General features: G+C 38.1%; 2 protein-coding genes across 5 annotated transcripts in view; one reads left to right on the top strand and one right to left on the bottom strand.

Annotated features, from left to right (window-relative positions):
- The window catches only part of primpol (primase and DNA directed polymerase), a 7,676-nt gene extending 4,789 nt beyond the window's left edge, over positions 1-2,887 (top strand). For both annotated transcript variants that reach the window (XM_023333877.1, XM_014471809.2), the window contains 7 exons: positions 374-536; positions 638-735; positions 1,010-1,096; positions 1,436-1,544; positions 1,627-1,703; positions 1,814-1,860; positions 1,958-2,887. In XM_023333877.1, coding sequence (XP_023189645.1) covers positions 374-536; positions 638-735; positions 1,010-1,096; positions 1,436-1,544; positions 1,627-1,703; positions 1,814-1,860; positions 1,958-2,176 — 800 coding nt within the window. In that variant the 3' untranslated portion in view covers positions 2,177-2,887. The remainder of the gene's footprint in view (positions 1-373; positions 537-637; positions 736-1,009; positions 1,097-1,435; positions 1,545-1,626; positions 1,704-1,813; positions 1,861-1,957) is intronic.
- Positions 2,417-24,358, bottom strand: acsl1 (acyl-CoA synthetase long chain family member 1). 3 transcript variants are annotated; one of them, XM_023333876.1, is made up of 21 exons: positions 24,255-24,358; positions 12,490-12,702; positions 11,681-11,798; positions 11,530-11,594; positions 11,338-11,439; positions 10,809-10,908; positions 10,547-10,722; positions 10,428-10,460; positions 10,216-10,267; positions 10,034-10,107; positions 8,727-8,804; positions 6,976-7,110; positions 6,717-6,851; positions 6,455-6,550; positions 5,892-5,964; positions 5,669-5,757; positions 4,875-4,991; positions 4,643-4,786; positions 4,439-4,540; positions 4,290-4,361; positions 2,417-4,125 (listed from the first exon to the last, which is right to left on the bottom strand). In XM_023333876.1, exons 2-21 carry the CDS (start codon positions 12,682-12,684, stop codon positions 3,985-3,987), a joined length of 2,097 nt encoding a protein of 698 aa, XP_023189644.1. In that variant the 5' UTR covers positions 12,685-12,702; positions 24,255-24,358; the 3' UTR covers positions 2,417-3,984. The 3 variants fall into 3 exon arrangements, with proteins under 3 accessions (XP_023189644.1, XP_023189642.1, XP_023189643.1); XM_023333874.1 differs by lacking the exon at positions 8,727-8,804 and adding an exon at positions 8,588-8,665; XM_023333875.1 differs by lacking the exons at positions 8,727-8,804; positions 24,255-24,358 and adding exons at positions 8,588-8,665; positions 15,896-15,999.

The following is a 24,358-nucleotide window of genomic DNA, read 5'->3' as shown; positions in this document are numbered from 1 at the left end:
ACATCAAAGCTTTTTGTGGCCCTCAGATCTGTGTGAATTCTCCCGTGGGTGGGAAAAGGGCCAACATTAAAAAATAAATCATCACCTCAAATTTTAGTTTTTAAATTAGATTATGATAAGAAACCTTTCCCAGCAGACCAAAGAGCTCTGGAGGGTTTGGAAGTTGAAAACAGATGATGATCATTAAAAGCTTTAAAGTCAATCAAATGAACTTTAAAAGAATCTTGTTAGCATCTTTACATTTTTTGCATTTCTTCTCATGAATAAACATTAGAGTGATAAGTCTAAGGAAAATTTATGTCAGTGGACTCTTTGTAAATAATTTTTATGTCTTAAATGTCTGGATTTTACTAGCATGAATTTACACAAACAGGTGTGTACACCAAGAACAGGAACTTTCGGCTGTACAAGTCCTCAAAGGTGGGGAGGAACGCAGCATTCACCGTGGCTGAAGACAACCAGTTCACTGCCAAACCTGATAAAGAAAAGTCTGCTGAGGAAAATGTCTTCCTGGCATCTTTAGTGTGTAATGTCAGGTACATTTGAGCTTTTGAAATGTTTTAAACGTAAAAATTTCAGTTTCTAAGTGGTTGACGTTTGGACTGACACTTGTTTTTTTTTTTTTTATTATTATTAGTTTCACGGGCCAGAGGATTCTTACATGGGACGCCCCAGAAACAAAAGATGTTAAAAGTCCAACAGCACAAAGTCAGCAGGGACTCGATTCAAATCAAGGTAATGCCAAACTTAATTTAACAATATTTCTATTCTCCATATCACACAAATCATTATACACTGCTGCGTGTTGAACGTCTGCTAAACAGTGAAGTTGAAAAGTCTTCGATAGTTTCTTTCCCCTTCAAAATGGTAAATATTCCTTGTTTTATATGTCATAGAAGTTTTCTAGCTTGCATGAATGCATTGAGCAAACGGTGCAAAGTGTTATGTTGTTTTTTTTATAATTACTTTGAATACTTTCGCTCAAAACTGCTTTTTTTATTTCTGACAGGCACATTTTCTGGCTGCCTGTCTTCTCCTTACAAAGAAGTGGACAACTTTGTGTTTGCCTTGGTCAGAAAGGATGGAGTTCAGGGAAGTAAGTCTGATCGCAAGAGGCACTTCTGGAAAAACCTGTTTACTTTTCCAATAATAACAAACAAAAAAACAACAGAAAAAAATCTTTCTACACATCTTTTGAAAATTGAATTTCTGCTAATTCAATTTTAGCTGAAATTCAATTGAATCCCTTAAACTAGTGTCTTATTATAGAAGGGAAATGTCTTTTACCATTGATTTATCATTTCTGGAATAATATCTTGCACCACTATGTTATAATTCAAGGATTTTGTAGGTTTTTCAACATTAAGTTGTTACCGTGTTGTCAGGGACGTACTTGGGGCCCAGATTTCTGAATCTGTCTTCCTGAACTCACCAGGCATTCGACGATGGAACTACTTTGCTGCAGACCAACTTCTTGTCTATGACATTGCCAAATACCGCTGGTGTGAAAATGTGAGCAGGTTCCATAAGAGCAACAACATCATGTAAGTATGACACCTTGCTTCCAGCTCTGAGTGCTGTCTGTGGGCTGCTGTTGTTCTCATTTGGCCGCCTCCTCCTCTGCAGGATCATTGTGGACCTTAAAGAGGAAGTCTGGTACCAGAAGTGTCATGATCCAGACTGCAGGAACTTCAGGTCCTCAAGTATGCGGTGACCTCTTTTTTTTTAATTTTTTTGGATGAAAAATTTCAAAATAAAAGTATCTATGGAGGAAGAAGTTGTAAAGTGGTGATGGAAGCATTTTCTGTTGCAGGTTTCCCACTTCCACAAGAGATCTGTGTCAGCTACATCCTGACTCTGGTGAGTTCATATCAATCTGTGTTACAGCAAATGAATAAAAAATGAAAGAAATTGTGTATTTGTATCAGAGTTAGCATGTCTTTTTTCTCCCTGACAGGATGAAGAGGATCAGGCGTACCTAATGGACGACTCTGGCAACATTGAGCCCAGCCAGGCCCCAAACAGCTCCATGCATCCGACAGAGGAGACTCCTGAAGTGTGGGGAGATGAGCAGGACGAGCGTGAATTTTTAAAGAGCCTGAATGATTTTGAACAAAGAAGTACTGAGATCCCAGATGAGCTTCTACTCACATGTGTGGCAGACTTTGACTCCTAGCGGGCAACTAAGATCGGTGTTTCCAGTCGCCACAGCAGAACATACACCGAAACAAATCGTACACATTTTTGTAAAAAAATAATACTGCAGTCACTTTAATGTTCTTATAACTTTATTAATGTGCAATAATCTGTTTATTAAATGTTTCTGAAGTCCAAATAGAATCGCATATTTTATAGATTTATAAACAAAAAGTTGTCCTATAAAATGATAAACACAACAGAGAACTTCACAAAAATGTTGAAAGAAGATATTTTATTTGACAACAATCCAATGCTTTCAAAGAAAATTTCATTCCCCTCCCTCATTTTTTATACAAGAGACATAAAAATGCAACAGAGCTTATAATGTCAAAGAGATATGATATATTGAGCTGTGCAGAGAATGGCTCTAAATTGAAATGAGACACTTTGTTTTTAGGCAACTTGAAGATTTCAGGCCATCACACAAAGACTTCTGAGTTAACTACGCCGTCTTCCAGAAAATCATCACAAGAAAACATCCTCCTTCTAAACGTGTAATATATATATATAAATACAAGCTTAAAAAACTTTTATCTTGAAACCTGTGGCATCCATTTTTTTTATAAAACTTTCAAATTGATACAGGAAAGTACCATTTTAGTAAATATTAGCAGCACATCTTTAAAATTTACCACAATTTCAAGTTTTCACCAATTTCACCAACTCAAAATAAACAATGAAAAAAAAAGCCATAAATCCCTTTACAGATATTTCAGTTTATAATTTCCATTTCCATAAGCTGCTCCTTATTAAAAACATTTCACCAGTAAAGCTGTTGAGGTGAACTGTGTTGTCTTGAGTTAATTGGTTTAATGCTACTATCCTGCATTTTCGGATTTACTTTTGTATGTGAATGAGAAGAGCTGAACATTTACAAAGACGCCAAATTTGATCCACTGCCTTTTATTATCCGTCCTAAAAAAAGTAGTTACTGTCGTTTCATGCTTCAAGTTATGTGGTTTGTTTTTTCTGTCAGAATAGTTGACAGAAAAAAGCAGAGGAAGGTCAGAAGCAGCACAAGGTCTTTAAGTGACATGTTGAAAAATGTTTGACACACAACGAGACAACAGTTTTGCTGATCATATTACAGCAAAGATGTTCTATTTTATCCTTTTGTATTTTAAAACCTGATCTTTGGAAACCTCTGTGCTAATCATGACTAACATCTTAAGTCAGTCATGTGTTGTTTTTTTAAGAGACGTCTCTGCTTGTACAATACAGCTACATTAAGTATTTTACATGCACTATACAAAAACAAAGGCACATGAACCCTAACAGGCTCTTAACTAAACTTCTCTTTATACATCCTAACCAACTCCACCCTTCAGCCTTCAATGCTGAGACATAGAGGAATGCAGGAGATAACTACAGAGTCTCAGACATCTTCATACAAATATAGTTTTCCAGCACAAAAACACTATTTACAGGCATGGTGATCACATTAAATACCAACTTAAATAGCTCACCAAATCATTAAATAGCTTGGCATATAAATAGTTGTGGTTGAGTCAATGAAAAAGCACTTCAGAATATTTTCTCCTAGAATAAAAGTCTAAACTTTTTTTAGGTGCTGACATTTTCTGGCAGTGAAGACATGAGGAGTTCAGGTATCTATTTTCAAGAGTACTGTGCAATTTTTCAGGTATTAAGTTGACATTCGTTGCCCTATTTGTTTGACACAACTACAAAATCACTTGAATTATCACCAGGTAGACAAAATACACAGAATCTTCTCAAGAAGCGGTTGTTTGATTGGCCATGCTGTGGTAGTTACTTGGTTCCAAATCACATTTTGATTTTGGCATAAAGTTCATCAATCTGCTCTCTGAAGTGACTCCGGAGCTCGTTCCTCTTGGCCTTCAGGGTGGGGGTCAGCAGACCGTTTTGAACAGAAAACATCTCGGGATGTAATGCAATGTCTCTCACCTGCAGAGGAACAGAGGGATCAGAATAAATGAGCAGATGGTTTACCTTTTGTTCTACATCTTCTTGAAAGGCTGCTTTCATGTCTATTCAAACTGGTGAAATATGTTGCTGCATCACTTCTACAAAGTGTTTTGACATTTGACGAAATATTTTACGTTAGATACCTGTTCAAAAGACTTTAGTCCACCGTCTTTGCCCAAAATCAAAATGTCCTCTAGAATGGCCGCCTTTACATCCTTAAATGGAAAAAAAAACATGTCAGACTTGAAATCTAGAGTTGTGCGATTAGACAGCAGCGTTTATTAAATCAAACCTTGTTCTTGCACAGCTCAAGGTAGGATCCTTCAAATCCTTTTTTCTTGGCCCAAATAGGTAAAAAGTCTGGATCTGGTACCACTATCCCCACCAGACATGCCTAAAATACAAGAAAGACAAAAGTTAAATGGAGCAAAATAGTTGCAGCATTACAAAAAGGTTAATTTTTTTAAAATGTAATGCATCTGGATGAATAATTAACCTTTAAGCTATCCCCATGAACAAATATCTGAGCCACTGGATCGCTGCGGTTATAGATGGTCTCTATTTTCTCCGGGGCGATGTACTCTCCTTGTGCCAGCTTGAAAATGTGTTTCTTTCTGTCAATGATCTTCAGAATGCCATTCTGCAGCAAATCCAAAACACATTTTTATAGCTTAAAACTTCCACATTTTCTGAATCATAATTTTATGTTGCAGCTGCGTTTTGCTCACTGGAAGCCATTTCCCAATGTCGCCTGTGTGCAGCCATCCATCCTTGTCGATTGCCTCTTCTGTTCTCTCAGGGTCTTTCAAGTATCCCTTGAATACGTTTGGTCCTTTGACACACACCTGCAATGAACCAGGTTACAGATCGAAATATCACGCCAAAAGGCAAAAAGTCACCTCCTCAACACTTAGTTTAAGACAATTGTGTCTAAATATACAAAGAATCAGGGCTTTTGACTGAGTAACAAACCACTACTTCTTTACCTTCTTTAATCTATTCACCAAATCTAACTGCACCTACTTGATGGTATCTTCTGTTTTCACAGATTATGTTGATTTCTTTCTACAAGAGTATGGTAAAAATGCTTTAATGCACCTATCATATTTTTTTTTTTCAGGCCTAAGATTTTTTCTATTTATGAAATCCATCAAAACCGAGAACTGCCACCATTTTGGTCTATAAATACCTCAACTAACAGTGTGCCCCTTAATGCACTTTGGTTTTGGACTTAATGAAAACTGGGTAAAGTTTAGGGACACGTGCTTTGATGTGTAAATGAAAATAATCTTGCAATTTGTTCAAATTCTGTCGAATTCAGAACTTTTATCTCCATCATTGAGATTTAATGGTCAATAGTTGCTAAACTCAACAGCTGAATTAAAGCAAAGCTTACACAAATGAGTTTGTATGTTTTACAGTCTTCAAGGAAAAAAAAAACTGTAATCAGTAGATCGCACTTTAGAGAATCCTGGAAATTGGTATCAGCCAGTAAAACACCTGGTTAAAGGTTGATCCTCACCTCTCCTTCTCCGTTTGCTGCTAGGTAATTCATTTCTGCCACATCCACTAGTTTTACCGCATTGCATGGCAGAGGAGGCCCAACGTGACCTGAGGATGCGACATTTATGTTTAGTTTCATTTTTGTTTGCACATTCTTGTCCTCCGATGCTATATTTACTCATAACATTTACTCATAAACTCATAAAGTTTAAGCAACACTTTCTGAAAACCAAAACTTTTACCTGCTGACCAGTCTCCAGGCATGGACATGGTGCACCCAGCCGTGCATTCGGTTTGGCCGTAGCCTTCGTAAAACTGTAAGAAAAGATGCTAGTGGTGACGTGAAGTCAAGTGAACTTCAGTAGTTCAGTAAATAGTGATATCAGTTAATAGTAATATTTATATGGCCCACTTATCATATTTGGGGACCGGTATCTTTTTCCATAAATAAATTAAATTAATAATTAAAAGTGAAATATTTTCGGTGAACCTCCAGCCTCTAGGCTTTTCCAGGATTTTTTGTTTTGTTTTTGTTTTCTTCCAGCACTGGCTCAAATTTAGCTACATTCGCCTTCCCGTTAACTCCAGCTTAACTGCCCCTGCTAACAAAAATACTTCCCACAGCATGATGCTGCCGACCCCATGCTTTTCTTTGAGGTGTGTGTTCAGAGTGTACAATATTGCTTATAACCAGTCAGGTCACTCTGCCTAGAGTTCATGAAAACACTTTGACTCTAATCAGAATGATAAATATATTTCTATCCAGGTAAAGACAGAAGTTGTGATCCAGATGAGTTCGACTGACCTGGCAGCCGAGAGCGGCTCGAAGGAAAGTCAGGATGGTTGGAGAGACGGGGGCTGCTCCGGTGATCATGAGTCTGACTCGGCCGCCCAGGCTCATCTGTGGAGATTAAATTCACGCTGAAGTGTAAATGTTTCAAAGAACGTGCCTTTAATTTGTTGATCAAGAAGGTCACATTAAGCTGTGCTGACAATCTACTGCTGTGCATGCTGTGACCTTGGACCTGGTGAAATGTTTTTAAAGTATACGGTTTCTATTTTCTAACCTGTACTTTTTTGAAGATGAGTTTATCCCACATGCTGTCCTTTCTCATCACCCCATTTTTCAGCTCAGATTCCTTCCTTCTGAAGGCGAAATCCAGCAGCCATCTTTTCAGAGGCGTGTTGGCCTGGCTGAACACCTGTCGAGAAATGAGAATATCTCAAGTTCTTCACATCATTGAGGTAAATGAACTACATAAAGCAACACAATAGATACATCAAGGCGAGGCAGAGTAGTAGGAGAAACATCAAGCGTTGTCTGACCTTGTCAAACATGCGGTTGAGGAGACGCGGGACGACGGGGAAAACTGTTGGCTGCAGAGTTTTCAGATCATCCATTAGGAGTCGAATGTCGCCTTGGAAGTAGCCGATCCGTGCCCCGTGGATGAGGATGACACACTGACGAAGAAAACATGCTACTTATTCCTATGGTGAATCAAAACTGCAATTTTTTTGTCCACTAGAAGGCAGCATTCTACAAATTAATTTTGATCTTATCACTTGATGTTTGTGGACTAACACTTAATGGCATTATTCCATCATACCCAACTTCTAACTTTTAGTAAACACTAGTGCTGCCACACGTTTTAGAGCACCCACTTGAGAACTTGTGAAGAATACAGATTGCTTGACTTTTGTTCAGGTGGTCTTATCTTAAAATAAAACCTCTTTTAACACAGAGATGCTAATAATGGTTCAAGAAAGGCAGCACAATGGGGGAACCTCATTGCTTGGCAGAGGAGCAATGGCTGTGCAGACACATACATGTATGCACTGTTCCTTTTAACCTTTATTTTACTTCCTGTAAAGTTTATGTATCTCGCCTTAATGTCTACACGCTGTGAGTGCTTGAAACAGAAGTCAAATTCCTTATTTGCACACACAACTTTGTCCAATAAATCGGATGATTGGACAAAATTGTCCAAATTAGCTTAGGGAAGAAAAGCTGCACATGAAGCTCCGGAGAAGGCAGCCAGCTTAGCGAGTGAAGATGCACCGATGTGCTTGGGAAGGAACCCAGCATGGCTTAGAGCTGAGAGGCAGTTGCATCAAATGGTTACATCGCTGCTTTTTCCTCTTAATGTTTGTCCGTTGGATAACAGGATGGGTTTGTTGCTCAAGATAAGCCTGGAAGTAACTGATCACTGATGTAGTGCAATAAGGGTCTGCTGCTTTTGTATTAACTTGCTCCATATCAACATTTTCAAATGCAGCTGTGTATGCCTACAGCTGACATCCTCCCATTCAGGAGACAAAGCAGTGGGTCTGTAGTGAGCACAACCTGGTATGAGATTCTCAAGGTTCCATAATTTTGAGTAAAAATACGCTTGGAAAAAGTTATTTACGTGCACTGGATGAAAAGACACATAACCATTTTCTTCACATTACTGCCTGGAGTTAAATTTGACTAAATCTTTTCCTGTTTTGTCAGAATTATTAAAACTATTTCTAGTTTCTAAATGGCAGAAAGTTAGATTTCTTAAACATGTCCTCCAGACGCTGACCTGTGATTCTGCTCTCCTCCCAAGAGTTGTTTGATCTCCTACATCTTAAGTATGAAACTCTTCACCAACATCTTTCCCACAAGAACAACATGATTTATTTGCATATCTTTTCAATATACCAAGTAGCATATAAACTATTTGCTTGCTTGCTCTCGCGCCAATGCTTCATTTGCCAGAATATAAAAGCTTTCAATTCAAAAACACTTTATTGACCCCAAAAGTAAATTAAACAGACTTCAAGTTTCTGCGCTGGTTAAAAGGATTAAAAAATGAGGCTTTGTTAGCCTTACTATAAAGCTAAAAATAGTTCTCCACTAATAACAATAAATTGTTGCAAATATTAAGGACAGTATATTAGGTCCACAACATACCTGCACAACCCGTTCAAACATGTGAGCTAGCGGGAGATAGGATATATGAATGTCATGGAGGTTCAGCATGCAGTGTATCTGCAGGGGACACAAAGAAAACACATGCAGGTATGCAAGTCAGATCACTCAGGTACTGTACCTCCACCACCCTCTCAAACATGTGGGCCAGAGGGAGGAAGGAGATCAGCACATCTTTGGAACTGGGCTTCAGTGTGTCCTGAGCAACAGGTCACATGGGTTTAGGGGGGCAGTGGGGGGGCGCAGGATAGAGAGGGAATCAGAGAAGATCAAACAGAGGCAAATGGCATCAAACTAATCCATCTACACTTAATAACGCCTCGCAAAAAGTTTTAATACCCCTGGAAAGTTTTGACGTTTTGTTCCGTTACAACTTAGTGTTCAGCGATAAAATGCAGTGCAGTGCATAAGTATAAAGTGGAATGACATTTTTGTTTTTTACTATTAAAATTATGAAAGGTTTGTGGAGACTAACATGAATATGCTTTGATCTAAAACATTTGATCATAACTCTGACAGCACCTTTTAGCTGTTGTCGTGTTGCAAGGGGAACAAGCCTCCTCCACAACCTCTTATTTTCTGAAGTCTGTAGACGGTTTTCTTACCACAGCATGACGCTGCTTTCACCGTGCTTCACCAAGAAAATGATGCTTTGTGCTGATGTCGCAATGCTTTGCTTGTTGGCAGTTGTGTTGATAGCCATTCAGTCCCAGTTCTGTGCGCTGTATGAGGAACTCCTACTCTAAATGTTCTAGATTCTGGCCAAACTTGTGATTGACAGATAATGTCCACTGGGAGGCGGGATCAGAGGATCTACCAGGGGAAGACTAGTGACAGGAAATTAATATGTTCCTTGAGTAAAAATGCTACTTTTGTATTGAATCTATTGACATGCCTTGCATATTTTTATTTTTGGCATGTTCTTATTTTGGTTACTATAATTAGAAGGATTTTTCATGTTTCCGTGGTGCTCCCCACCCTGAGTAGTAGTGGATCTCTGGTGCTTCCCAAAGTTACCATGGGTGTCTGCAGTGATTAATGATCTCCTTGCTTGGTGAATCTACATGTCTTAGTGGGTTTGCAGAGGATTGAAAAGTGAAATCAACTAACTTTGTCCCTAATATGTCTGCTGTGTTTCTTGCTTTTCAGAAAATGTGTTTATTCACATTTTCTATCAAACCTCTGATGCACTACTTTGTGGGTATATCACTTAAAATCGTTTCACTGCCATTGAAATGCTTTAAAGTTTGTAGTTGTTTTTTGACAAAAGCTAAAAGAAATTGAGGCATGAATATTTTATCAAGCCTCTGTATTATGACAAAATCTTAAAAATTCAGTTTTTACAGGGACATATTCTCAGTTTTATTTATTTCATTGCGAGAGAAGTAAAGGTGAAAATCTTAAAGGTGACTTGTTTTTTTTTTTTACCTGTGTTACTTTAATGAACGCTGCGGTGTTGGAGATAACATTTCCATGAGTAAGCATTGCACCTTTAGGATTTCCTGCATTAAAAACAGAAAAACTCAGAAAAATAGAGAAAACACATCCTGTGGTGTGAAAATAGTATAATTGTTTGAAAAGCATCCAAGTAGCCTGATTCCTGGGCTTACCTGTAGTTCCAGATGTAAAGCAGATGATTGCCAGGTCATTTGGTTTGGGAGGCTGTAGTTAAGATGACAGATGTTGCTCATTTTTTGGATCAAAGTGTGCATTGTAATAGTAATGTCTTATAGATGGAGTTTTAATAATAATATTAGCATCTTAAGAATCAGGAGCCACGTCTTGTTTATCAGGTCAGAGGATCTGTGCTGTTTCTACTCACCGTTGGCCTCTGATGATTAGCTTCACCGATGGCCTGCAAAACAAACAGACCAAAAATCTCTCAACATAAGTGAAGAAGTCTACATTTTTTTATGGAGCAGAAACAAGTCAGACCCTCACCTCAAACTCCTTCAGACTGAGAATCTCAACCCCGCTCTGTGTTCCTCGGCTCACCAGATCCTTGTCAAAAGGTTCCATGAGAATGATGGTCTTCACGGTCTTTCCCTGGCCGCTGATGCAGTCCAGGATCATCCGAGCCTTTTCGGCTACGTCACATATCACTGTTGAAATGGTGGCTGAAACAGAGACAAAGACGACACGCTGAGTGGTTGAACTTTTCAGTACCTGGTTCACAGCATGTGATGGAGGAATTTGTTTGTACCTTTTTCAATAATGTAGCCGATGGCCTCTGTGCCGAGCGTGTCGTACAGCGGGACTGCAACCAAGCTGTATGTGTAACACGCCAGCTCTGAAATCGTCCACTGTGGCAAAAACAGAGCAGATGGGTTTGATTAATTTAAATCAATATTATTATTGCACTGAAGAAAGCCTGTCTTATCAGAAGCACAATATACAACTATTTGTATAAAGACGGACGGAGAGAAAATAAGTTAAACATGAATAATCAAAACATGATAGAAATTTTAAAGTTTACAGTCTCTAAATATTCGACTTACAGATTAAAGCACATGATAGCAGCTTTTTGCTGTACATCAGAGCTAAGAGGCTGAAAAAGTATAAAATTTTTACCACTAGCCAGAAGATATTGTTCACTGGAGTCTCTATGTAAATAAACTGAATGAAAATGAATAAATATAAGATATTGTTGCATGTACAAGAAGACTAATATCAAATGGAAATCAAACTAAAGCAATGGCTTGTTAATTAAAAGAAACAAACATTTGAGTTACCTCGGGTCTGTTTTGTGAAAAGATGCCAACGAACTTGTCGCCTGTGTGAAAGTGACCTCTGTGAAGAAGGGCCGAACCGATGTGCTGTGCTCTGTCCACGACCTTGTCAAAAACAGGACATTTAAAAAAAAAAAAAAAAAGCATATTTGAGTTCAAGCAGGCGTTTCCTTTCAGCAGCACTCTGCAGCTTACCTCTTGATAAGACAGCCACTCATACGGTTGGTTTGGCTTCCTCGACCCAAGGCAAGGTCCGTTATCTACCACAGAAAACAGAGATGGTATCCTGACTCCGTTTGGTCCCTTCAGGTGTTTTCAGAATCAACATCTTAGCGCAGAAACTCACTTGACACCCTGAGTCCTCGCTGGAACACCTCATATATTGTTTGTGCATCGCTGTAATAATGTGTCATGTACTCGCAGTCGCTGTCACTTAGGACTGACCTTCTGGCACCATCTTCCCCCTAAGAAGAGCAAAATAACATCCACAGAGACATGACATGATGAGTCCTGCATCCCTGCAATTAATCAAGACTATAAACATTTTGGCTGCTGAGTCAGCAATAACTGACAACATTTTTCAAAGAGGCACCAATCGGAATCTGGTCATTTTTGGCTGATCAAATAAAGATTCAGACTTGTTTTATTCTATTCTTTAAATGCATCAAAACTATTAACCAACTGCAGTTTCAGATGTTCCAATCAACAACAGTATTTTCAATGCACAAATAACGGCAAGAAACGTCCACTAGATTGCATAAACAGGAATAATCTTGCCCTTGTTCTCACTTAAATTCAAAATAATAAAAGAAACTGCAGTAGTAGTTTCTTTTAGCACTTCTCAATTTTCTGCTATGGTTTACAAATAAAATCAGCAGAACTGATTTGAAGAAACCAGAAATCAACATCATCCAAGAAAAACCTGGATGATGGAAATCCAAAGATCCCTGAAACCAATTTCCTGCAAAGATCACTTCACCAGCTGTAAGATAAACTACTCCTCATTTCTGCAGCATGAGATCAGCTGCTTGGGAATGTTCACTCTTATAACTGGACGGAGGATTGATTGTTCCAGTACACCATACTGGAAAGAACGTCAGACTGAAAGGAATGGTGAAAAAACAAAGAAGGAAAGAAAAACTTGTGAAAACTCACAGGTATTTCCAGTGACTGCAGTGTAAGATCACATGGTGGCTTGAGAGCTTTCGGTCTGGAGGCAAACCAGTAGGTGGTGATGGCGGCGAAGGCGCCCATACCCATGAGGGCATTCGTAGGAAAGCCTCGGACATACTGTCGAAAGTCGTCCAGCTCTGGAATCCGCAGCTGTCTGAGGACCTCCTGAGCCTGCATGGTTGATATGAACTGAACCTGCACAGACACAGAGGAAGCCATTCAGACTGACCACTGATCTATTAGTGGATCTTAAAACTTCGAGTGTTTTATATTCATCCAGATACATTTTTGAAAAATACATTTAACAGTAATTATGGTTTCACCCAAATAGAGCAAGTCTTTATCTTTTTAAATGCTGTCCTTTAAACTGAGAACACGACCACAGTTTAAATAAAGTCAGAGATAATCTTTTGGTAATTAAGATGAATAGCTTCCATAAATATTGTTCAATAATTTCAAATAAAACCCAGAAGTATAATGTAAAACAAGCAACACTTGTTTTAAAGTGTTACTGTAAAATGTTCATATTTTCAAAAAAATAAAAAGAGAACATTTCTGTAATTTACCAGCTTCCTTTGGTTTAGTTTAGGTTGCTAAGTAATTCTGGAAATGAAATGGAAAACCTACTTTCACCCAAAACCAGAATAACAACACAAACAAAGAGCAGCAGCTCCTTATTGGAATTTAAATTTGTCTAAATAAAAACTCAGTTTTCAATAAACAGCAGCGTCATTGTCCCGCTGATGTACCAGTCTGGGCCAAAACTCAGCTGTCAAGCAGATGGCGTCCCATTGGACACCAGAACATTTCTGTATACAGAGGAAGTTATTGTTACTTCAGTGACTGCAAACTCTTCGCTGCTAAGCAAGGACAAATGATCAACCCCTCACTATCGTGCCTGAGAGCTGTTGGGAGGTGTTTTAAGGCCACACCTGGAACACATTGCTTTCTTGTTTGACACAATGGTAAAGTCAAAAGAAATCAGCTAAGATATATGAAAAAGTGGAGCTGCACAAGTCTGGCTCATCCTTGGGAACAATTTACAGCTGGCATCCCCAGTTCAGCCAGAATTTGATGAACGCCCAAGTAGATCTACAAGTAATCAATGGAGTTGGAAGTGTTGACTGCTAAACAGTTCGACCAAACTTTGTAGTTAGCCTCTGATAAAGCCTACTGCAGTGACACTGCCTGCAGCACTTAGTTTTCCTGTGTCAATAATACTTTCCTATTGGCAAAGAGGATTTGATAACATTTTGATAGATGTAACTCACATAATGAAATCTACTGCTAAACCCAAACTTATTTTTCATTGCAAATGTGGCACTATTTAAAGGGAGATAAATGAAAAAAAGGCAACAACATTTAGATCTCAGTTTATCAGAGTTATTTCAGATCTGAGAAGATGCTAACTTAGCACGTCAGCCAGCTAATCTGAATTAAAATGACCAGAAGGAACAAGAAATGACTAAAGACTGTAGCTTAAAGTCTTAAGTCTTGTTTACCAAAATACAGGTTGCCTTAAGAAAAAAAAAACAAACAGGTACAACCTGAAATTTATTTGGCAAGTCAATTAAGTGGGACACAATCTTAATACTATGGTAGATATTGTAATACTAATAAAATGTAATTCTATTGCACTTTTAAAGCTACTGAGTTTCCATGTGCACATATGTTGTCTTGCAACTATCTATTAAATGGCTTGTATTGCTGCCAAATACAAAAATAATTCTGGTAGAAACATTCTAACGAAGGCTTGAGCTAAACTAGGGAGTACTTTCCTTTTATCTAGGCTATGTGAAATATTGCATTTTAGCTGATGTGACGTCTATTGTGTTCTTTTGGTGCTTTGATGTAGGTCAAGGTGCTACAATCTAAATCCCTTAAAACTACTGATGTTGGAGTCATTTATTAAGTTTGTGTTTCTGTTTATGACATGCACATCTAATCCTGACATGTTGATGGAAAAACAAAAACCAGGAGACACAAAAGAACAGAACAGAATAAAATTAAGCTTCGGGTATAAATCCACAGAGAACCGTGTTTATCACTCAGTGATCATTCAACATTGTGCTCTTGGGCTTTCAGAAACATCTCATCACATGAACATCCAATGATGCAAACTTTTGTTGTGTCCTCCCTTTTTAAAAGAAATCATGCACTAAAGTATTTGAGGTCTGAATATTGAGCCGTTTCTGCTAGAATGCTCCTGTGACCCAGCAATGTGTCGGTCGGATCAGAATTGGACAATTTGGGTGTGCATTATAGCAATTTTTTTAAATCAATAAACATGTTTGAATAAAAGATTAGGTCTATGCTCTGATGCACATATTTATGCATTGTAGAGCCATTATTCCAATGATGAATTCATACTTTATGTGTGACGTTATGTGTTCTAACATCTTAATCTTAAAACAAATAATCAGCATCTTTCACTTTTTTAAACTCCATCTAAAGCCCTTTCTTTCACACTGATCCTTCTCAATTGTTGCGTTCAAAAGGAAGGATGTGCTCTCTTGTTCAACAGCTGTGCGTAGGAAGGAAATCCGACTCCACACACGTTTTCTGGTCACAAGCCTCCATGGAGATATAAGGAAACAACCACAGACGTTCAACCTCTTGCTTCAGGAGGGGATGAAAGCTTTCTGCTTGGAATATTTCTGAGATGAAGTCACTGGGCTGAAACTTCCTTTAAATAATAATAAGGTCCCTCTAATGTTCTGCAGCAGAGCTAAAAAGGAAATATTAAAATCAGACGTAGCAGAACAGTAGCAGCTTTTAGGACTTGTAGTCAGACAGCTCGATAGCTCTGTAGCTTGAAGCAGAAATAATATGGTTGGTAATAAATCTTAAAGAACCGTCTCAGATTTTTAAAGTAATTCACTCTTCAATCAGCTCATGCCTATTTCTAATAAGTTACTTTTGCTATAAACCTCTGAGGACATTCAGGTCAACTGACCTGACCTCTGCAGTGAAGGTAAATGAAGTCATAGAGGTAACAATTGACTTCTCACCTACTTCTATTATTACCCTGAAGCTCATGACAACTGAGACTAGTGCCAACTGGAGCAAAGTACTTTAAAGCAGATGCCAAACAAAAGTTAGATTAAAGAGTTAATGCTGAAACAAGAAAAACATAAATATCAATAAAAATTGATCTACTGACTACAAAACAGAGGAGTAAGCCATTGAAGATGGTTTAGCTTGTCAAAGACAGAAGAAATAAAAGGACTAATGAATGTTTTTCTTAATCCCACACCTGCTACTTTTTAGCCCAATGTACGATCATATTACTAAGTCAACTCATCTGAATTGAAATTCACTATAAGATTATCAGACGGCGCTGCGCAGATTATCGACACGCTGACATTTAATTCATGTTTGTACTCACAGAGCGTAAACGAAGAAGGGTCAAGGCTGTTTCAGAGTGAAGAGGTCCTGTTATCTGAAAGGCCTGGCAGTGGCTGCAGTTGCTATTAGAAGGACTCGCGCTGTCCTCTAATAGACCTCTGAAGTTCTCACAACTATGAATAGCAGAAACACGCCCCTACTCAAACAGAAACACAAACGCGTGAGACGCAGCAAGCTGCTTGTTGCAGAGTCACGCAGCTGGTAGGTTGAAGCAAACCCACATTGGATTCCCCTTTTGTTCACCTCAAACACAACGGATGTGCAGTCAGATTTTCGTCCTAATCAGCACAAATTTAAACCAAAAATTAGAACACCGTCCAAAATTTTGGATGTTGGGGTAAATTTGTTGTAATTTTATAGAGCAAGAACAAAGGTGAAGCTGTCCACAGTGATTTAAAGACTTGTTTCCACAGATGTTTCGGAGTGTGGAACAAACATGAGGCATTATTTGGGCACTGTGTGTAGTTTTCATGTTGGAGGAAACCGAAACACCTCAAAGTAGTTCAACAAAGACAATTATCCTAAGTGTCTACCTTAAGGTGGTGCTATCTAGGCATGGGCTGGTTGTTGAAACTGAAGGTTGGAGCCTTTAAAAAGTTGAAGTTTCAAAATACTTTAAATTATTCGCCAAACTTTTCCTGCAGTTTGAATCTCTTTTAATAAGAAGTCAGAGAAGGTGCTAAAGGGATGAGTGTCTCCCTTCCTGCCTGCTGCTGCACACTGCTGGCCAGCTGGCTGGAAGACAGTTAATAAATGTTTCCCTCACTTATAAAAAAAAAGACAAAATTTTGATGTCGGAGAGATATTTTCAGTTTCATAAAAGGCAAAAAGTCATAATGTGGAAACTAATGGAGTGTCAGATAACAAGCCCAGAGCAGCATGTTGGGTGCTTTCCACAGGCTGGCTACCAGAGCTGACAGTCTGACTAATTGCCAATTAATTACTTCATAAAACACTGTTTTAGCTAAATCTCAGAAAAAAATGTTTGATGCGTCATCAGGGAACGACAGTAAACCCCAGTGAGCATTGCAGTAAAAACCTCCACAGCAACTATCCTTACAACCAACAAGCTCTGGCATGGAAGTAGTTACATCCCACAGTGGAAACAAAAAGCCATCGGTCCAATTAAACTAACAGCTCTTGGCAGCTACCACTGGTATGTCACAGGCAGCATGTAACCAGATTGTTGCACTCCCAATGTTTCTCTGCAAGGAGTTAACAGCAATACATGTTTTTATATTTTTACTCCTTAAGCCTTTTGTTTGACTGATCCCCCACATAGCTTCTACTTTTTGTCTCCATATTCTGTTTCTGCTTTTTAACATTGACTCTAGTCTGGACATTTCAGTTTTTTATAGAGGAGGTATAACAAACTTTTTTTTTTTTTACTTTATCTTCAGATTAGCCATGTGAAACTTTGGTAAAAAGTAAATACTTGGGTTTTATAGAAAAAACTATTTTGATTCAGATATTTTCTAGCAGAAAAAGCAAAGACAGAAAGCAGATGAGTATCAGGAAATGCAGAAAAACTGAACAGGAGTCCATTTATTGTGTTACATTAATATGTTAGGTAGCATACTTTGGTGGGTCATATTGATAAAAACAATATTATATGATAAATTACTTTTTTTTTTACATATGTTATCAATAGTTTGATGTCAGAACTTACAGATCAGGAAATGTCAGTCATGTTTGAAAGACACCACATTTATTGACAGCAGTGTTAAAGTGGTATGGTTTTAAAAAATATGTGTCTTTATGCAGGTTTTTTATGTTGTTTTAAACTTTTATTTTTTAGTTCAATGGACAAATTTTAAGGAGTAACTATATAATTTTATAGTATTCACTAAATTATGAACTTTGCCATACATCTGCCTTCCTTAAAAAAGGCAGATGTATTTCTCATTTTGAAGAGTAAGTAAGAATAGATCACTATATCACATAATAGTACTAATAATACAGTTAGACCACAAGACGTATTTTACTAAATTGTAAAAAACTGTTTGTGGTTCTACTAGTGGTGGCAGCAGTGATTTAAAACCATGTTTTTTCACCCACTAAAAAACTGAAAGATGGGATTTTTCACCATTTTCTGTTATCTATTTAAAAACTTTTTGGGCAAAAAGTGTGGGAATCGCGGTAAGACATGATAACAAAAATTCTGCTCTTTAAGAATTTAACAATTTAACATAAACCTAAACAATTTCATTTTATCATTTTATCATTTTATCGTTTTCAAGTGAGATGAGAAGAAAAATTTGTAGGAAAGATGTTAAATGAAAACAGACCCCCTTCAGAGACTGCTTCCTGCAGATTATATGTGCTAACAGTTGTTGGAGGTGAAAGGTAGCCCTAGAAAACCACCCCACCCTCCTCCTCTCTCCATACTTGGCCTGGAAGACTCACAAGCCAATAGCAGAGCAAGTTCACAAGTCACACCACACTCCAGCACAAGACACTGGTATCAGAGGGGTGGGGGGGGGGACTGGGGAGGAACTGGGGAGGGCAGAAAGGTCATTTGACACAGAACATGAAGACAGGCTGGCAGCTCCCTCCAGCAGCTCGAAGGCACATTGTAGCTTCGCTGTTAACACAAGAGCCACTCCAGACGCAGCCAGAAAGTTAGAGTAATATAAGACAGTGCTTGTCAGACACACTTGATTTCCTCTACAATATTTGACTTCCCGCAAAGAAGTGAAATATTTGTACTTACAGGAAGTCACACTAAAATATCTGAGTGACACATTAGAGGTAAAATGCTCTTAATCTCAGGTAATTTGTCTTTAAATCAAAATCCAACAGCAAAAGTGTCGCCATGTTTGAATCAGGGCTGTAAATTTGCTGTAGCTATTTTTGAAACCAATGAAGCCTCGCTTAGAGCTGATAGTTTCAGTAGTAACAAAACAAATCCTGAAAAATATCAGCTGCAGCTTTATTTGATACAATAACATTACTTTTTTTTTTAAAGAATCACATTATGGTAAGAAATAAACATAACATACTGTAAGATACAGTGCTATTTAAAGCAGATTCAGATTGTAAAACTGTATTTTTTTTTTGACTTCTCAAATATGCACACCATTGTGTTTATCACTTGAAATCCCAATGTGAAACATGACAAAAATGGAGAAAATTGGAAGCAAACTGTAGCTCATCTTGTGCACCAATGTTAACAGATGACTTCTCCACCTCTTTTTGCAACAAGCATCTAAGGTCTTTACACTGTGGTTCAGTAGGAACACTACTGAAACTAAAGGTGCACCCGTTGGCTCAGTGATTAATTCACAACCACTACACCCTGACCCATAGAGAGCATTCCATCAAAAAGATCAAACTGATTTAATCATCTCTTTCCATCTACATTTACAGGCTAATGTTTCAAGGCAAAGCCAGACCAGTTTAGCTTGTTTTCCAAAGGTGAGTGAACAGGGGTTGTCTGAAAATGGCAGGGCAGCTGACACCTTGCAACAAGTCACACAGAGAGGCACGCTGCTTGTCACTGTGTGGCTGTCAGATGGCTGGTAAAGCTCATGTGGCCGCAGTGTGACATCTTTTCTGCACTTCCTGACTCGTGTCCACCCTATAACCAATCACTTTCATCCCCGGTTTTAGGAACCAAAGGCTGACGTTGGACAAGGCGACCACGCTGAGTAGTGCAGGTCCTGCCCCCAATGATGAAACCTCACACTGCTGGTCACATGAGGCACAGCATGGAAATGTATAGAGCGGGAAGAGTGGAGGAGGGGTTGGTGAAGTAGAGCAAAGGTCGCATGTCTGCCAAGAGTTTCCAACCAGCAAAGAGTCAGGACACACACTATTCTTAATGCAAATCAAAGAGAGTACCATCACACTGATTACACTGTCCAGTCTGAGGGTCACATTTGATAACCAATATTCTTAAGCGTTAGTGTGAAGCTGGAGCAAATCAGCCAGTTAGTTTAGCATAGAGAGTGAAAGCAGCCACTTAGGCCCACTCCTCAACTTCTGGTGCTTTTACAGCATTAATTGGTTCTGTAATAAAAACACATTTTTTAACAATGTCAGCACCAACAGCCTGAGGGGTTTTTCAAAGCAACTAGCTACTAAATGTTATTCCATCAGTCAGATTTGTAGATCTGGCTATGACGTACCTATTACTACTATTTTTGAAGTCTGTCTCCATGTCTTCTGCAATGGCTCATTGACCCGTCGTAACACACATACTCAAACATATTTAAACTGTTTCTTTTTTCAGAACTGATGACAGATGAACAGAGGGAGAGCTTGCTTTTTGAGATGCACTGTGGAATCGGCTGCCTTTATGCCCCGGCTGGTGATCGACTGGTTGGAAGCTAAAAATGTAATCTGGTAAGCAAAGCATGCCCAAGATCTACCAGGTGGAAATGAAAACCTTTTGGTGGGAAAATTATAATTGACTGAATGAGACTTAAGGTTAGCCATTTTTAGCTTCAACACATTGTTTCAAATAAAAGTTGAAAAAAAAAGGAAGGAAGCTTCAAGAAAGCTTTAATTTTATTGCAAAACAGCAGAATTTACCAGTACAAACTATGTTATGTGCTTAGATATAATTTTTACAGTGTAATCAGTTAAATAGGTGTCTGCGTTACCTCAGAAAAGTATCTCTGATCTGGGCACCCAAGTCAACTTTCAGAACCTGAGATGACATTTAAGTTAAGCGTTGAAAAAACAAACAAGAAAACAGTTCTTTAGGACTTCCAAGTAGGTCGTTTCACTCAATAACCATGCAGATCAGATTTGTTTATCCTGCAAATGTAATTTCTGCTCTCACAAGGGTTTTTTTCAACTTTTAAGAGTTAAAAGTTGTGGGAACGATGACAATCAGTCTTAAAATGTGATCTTAATTTCCTGCTGTGAAGGTCACACATTCAAGCTGATTGTGTTGTAAACATCAGCTCCTTTAGTCTGCTCTAAGTCCCACAACAGACAGAGTCATGCCGGTATTCTCAAATGACCGAGAGCAGCGTAATGACAGGGTTGCAAGAGCCACAATCTCTCCCTCTGTTTGCCATAAAGAAATCTGCTCCTGTGCTCAAAGGGAAAACATGTGACTTCTCCACGGTCACTTTACTGTCTCTCTGTTTACCACGTATGTGAAAAACTGCACTGCGTGATGAATTAAAAGGAAGAAAAAAAGGACAACTCACTCAGTCTGCATTCCGCAGATTCCTGTAGAAGGAAGTTTGCTTTAAAATGCCTGCAGTGTCTGCACCTCGTCTGCCTGAATCTGTCTAAAACCAGCTGAGGACACTCAGAAGGATTTCTGCAAAAATTGTATTGCTTTACAGAGTATTGTATATATATATATATTTTTATGCCACAGGAATCTTTCCACATTTTGTCTAATAAAATGCATTAGACATAGCCGATTGTTTCTCCTAACAGGAAGTAATATACATTTTTTGTACTTGTTCATAAAGAGTCTCAACTTGAATCTAACAGTTGGAGAATCTGTGGAGGGAGTTAAAGATCGGGATGATGGTTAGGAGGCCTTCTAACCTCAAACACTTGGAGCTCATCAGCAAAGATAAATTGCCAACATAGCAGTGAAAATATGCAAAAAGCTGGTGAACAATAAAAGTCCCTGGCTAATGTAATGCCTATCAAGATTTTTCCATTAATTATTGATAAGGATATTAATTCGTTTTAATTAAAATGTCAATAAAAACATATGCATGTGTTTCTTTTCAAACTTAATGGTCCTTTTACACTGTTTTATTATCCTCTGTAAGAGGTCTGTCTCATTGGTGTCAGCAACAAAATTGTTGATTGAATTAAATAGGTTTTAAATCTAAATCTGCAATGGGTATGAATAATTTGGGGCTTAACTGCCTTTGTTTTCTGCATGTTTATAGAATACAACCATCAACAGAGAACCTAAATGAAAACAAAACATTAAATTAACTTGTATTTGGCATTTGCAAACTAAAGTAAAGGTCTCCCAAGCAGCAGAACACAAAAATATACAATTATTAATTCCTTAATTTTGCTTCTTGTACAGGGTTTTGCTGTAATATCATTACTTCTTGAGTTTTTCTGTGGTAGAAATCTCACGATATTGACTTTCTGTGTGTCTTTGTGTGCTTCAAGGATGCCTTCAAATTGGATTTCTGGCAGCACAAAGAAGGTTTCAAACCATGGTCAGGCCTGATAATGCAGGCCAGCATAGTTCAAACAACACTAACCAAACAATTTGTCAGGAAATATATTGAGGTGTGAAATATTATGAACATTTTCTATTCCGGATGTTACATATTTATGGTTAAACTACATTGCTCTGTCATGTGACAGTTAAAACGATAATTGTTTGTTTAATTACTCCGAAGGACGAAATGAAAATAATTCAACACTAATTATAATTTCTGCAACAGCAGAAGCACCATATTTCTATAAAGCTAAGATTTGTTGAAATTCAGATTATTCTGCTGCAAAAAAATAAATACATAAAAATAATAATAATAATAATAAATTGTAGCTCTTTCAGTCAAGAAACCTGGGATTTGTTAGGAGGGATGGGCATGGGCCCCTGAATTTATGTCTAAACACACCCCTGTCGGTGGATTTCCACTGGTTGCTAGGCAACTGTATTCACCATGAAATGCAACAATGACCCTGAAAACTGAACATTGCTTGCGCCAGCTTCCTTTCAGTTAAGTGAAACATGAAATTCATTTAGACTTTTCAAGCTCATAAGTAAAGATGCTGATGCCAGAAACATTTAGACTTCAAAACCTGCAACTCAGTTTGGTAAGAGAAGAACCTTAAAGGAGCTTCAACATTCCTCAAAGACTGCCATTTTGAACAAAGCAACAACCAGATCAGACATCAATATACTTCCACACAATGCAATGAAAAGACACTAAAACGACACTCTACAATAGTATTAAAGTCAGTGAGTTGTGTTATGGACGTTGATTGTATTAGTAATTAGTGCTTTACCTGCTAAGTTGTTAGCTAGAGATAACTGCATTCAACATTTAGTTTTTGACCAAAGAATTGATCACAAAGTCAATACAGCCAGGCAATATTTTAACAAATTCAAGAATTTTATGAAAATATTTGCACAGAGTATGTATTTTGATATTCAGCTGCAACGGTTTTTCAATTAAAGTATTATTGGACATTGTGAGGTTAGAGAGTTGTAACTTTAAACCTTCTTTTGGTTTGAAAACTTAACTTTGTATGCAGCATCAAACCCATAACCAAAACAGGTTGTAGTAAGTCAACAGAGCCACACCTGTCCATAGCTTACAAAGGACTAGAAAGTAACCTATTTTCAACCTACCGCATTTGGCGTGCGTCTGTGAATATAATAGACATCTGAATAAGAATAAGAGTATCAATGGGGAACTCACATTTCAGATATTTACCATCACATTGTTGCAAATAATTGTTCCTTGTTATTATTCACAGCTTTAAAAAAGGTAGATAGAATAGTCAAGAATAGAACAGCCTCTAATACTATTTGAAATGGCAAAACAAAGTAAAAGAACAAAAACATATATTTTGCCATTGTAGCCTACAGTTATAAATAAAATATCGCTACAGAATTCCAGTTTTTTATTTCAAAATAAAATACCTAATTTAAACAGTAATCGGAGATTTGTATATAAAAAATTTTTTCTGGCATCTCATAATAATATCTGAGATAGAACAGGTTAAAAAAACTGGTGCAGCCACAGCTCCTCTGTTAGTAATACCAAACTTACTTCCTCATGCGAGGAGGTTATGTTTAACTGCTCAAGCACACACGCACCACCCGCCCCCACACACACACACATGATCGAAGTGGCGGGATGCCAGAACATGAATTGAAAGATAAAGGTTTCATTGCTCTTCTGATACACTCCTAGTATCAAGTAATAAACTAACAGCAAACAGATGGACGGCATGTATGCAACAAAGTCAGATGGAAACAGGTCCACAAAGAAAAAGAAAAACCCAGCAAAGTTTGCAGACAGAGTGGATCATTGTGTACCAAATCATCCATGATGCTACGTGTCCATCCATATTTATTTTTCATTTCATAACCCCCCTTTACGCGCACGCAGGTTCTTCACGCATATAACAGAAACTAACGCGTTTTGTGTTTTAATCACATGAACAAGGAGGCAATGTGAAGAAAAACGGAAATGAAGATGCGTCAAAAAAGGAAACAAAACGTGGCTCACTTCTAATGAAGACAACAATAACATCAACGTTTTAAATGCTCGCATCTTGCTTTATGAGGCGCAAAATCGCCATCTTGGTCTCATATCTCATCCGCAGGCTGGTATACGCCTGTGTGTGTGTTTGTTGTTTTTAAAGCCCAATGAACTAACCTGTGAGCAGATGCAGACTTTATTGAGATTCTTCAAGAAGAAGCAACAACAGCAGCGGGAGCGCGAGCGGCAGCGGCGGAAGCCTGTGTTTCAGTTTCCCTACT

This window comes from Xiphophorus maculatus, chromosome 5, assembly GCF_002775205.1.
Source record: "Xiphophorus maculatus strain JP 163 A chromosome 5, X_maculatus-5.0-male, whole genome shotgun sequence".
Classification (NCBI taxonomy): Eukaryota; Metazoa; Chordata; class Actinopteri; order Cyprinodontiformes; family Poeciliidae; genus Xiphophorus; species Xiphophorus maculatus.
Note: the sequence above shows the minus strand (reverse complement) of the source record. Positions and strands in the feature narration are given on the sequence as shown.

Coding starts and splice junctions, on each gene's coding strand:
- acsl1 (XM_023333876.1), bottom strand. CDS start 12,684: ATGCAGGCTCAGGAGGTCCTCAGACAGCTGCGGATTCCAGAGCTGGAC. Junction 5,758..5,891: donor GCCTGGAGACTGGTCAGCAG/GTAAAAGTTTTG, acceptor TCGCATCCTCAG/GTCACGTTGGGCCTCCTCTG. Junction 4,787..4,874: donor ACATTGGGAAATGGCTTCCA/GTGAGCAAAACG, acceptor GATTTGCTGCAG/AATGGCATTCTGAAGATCAT.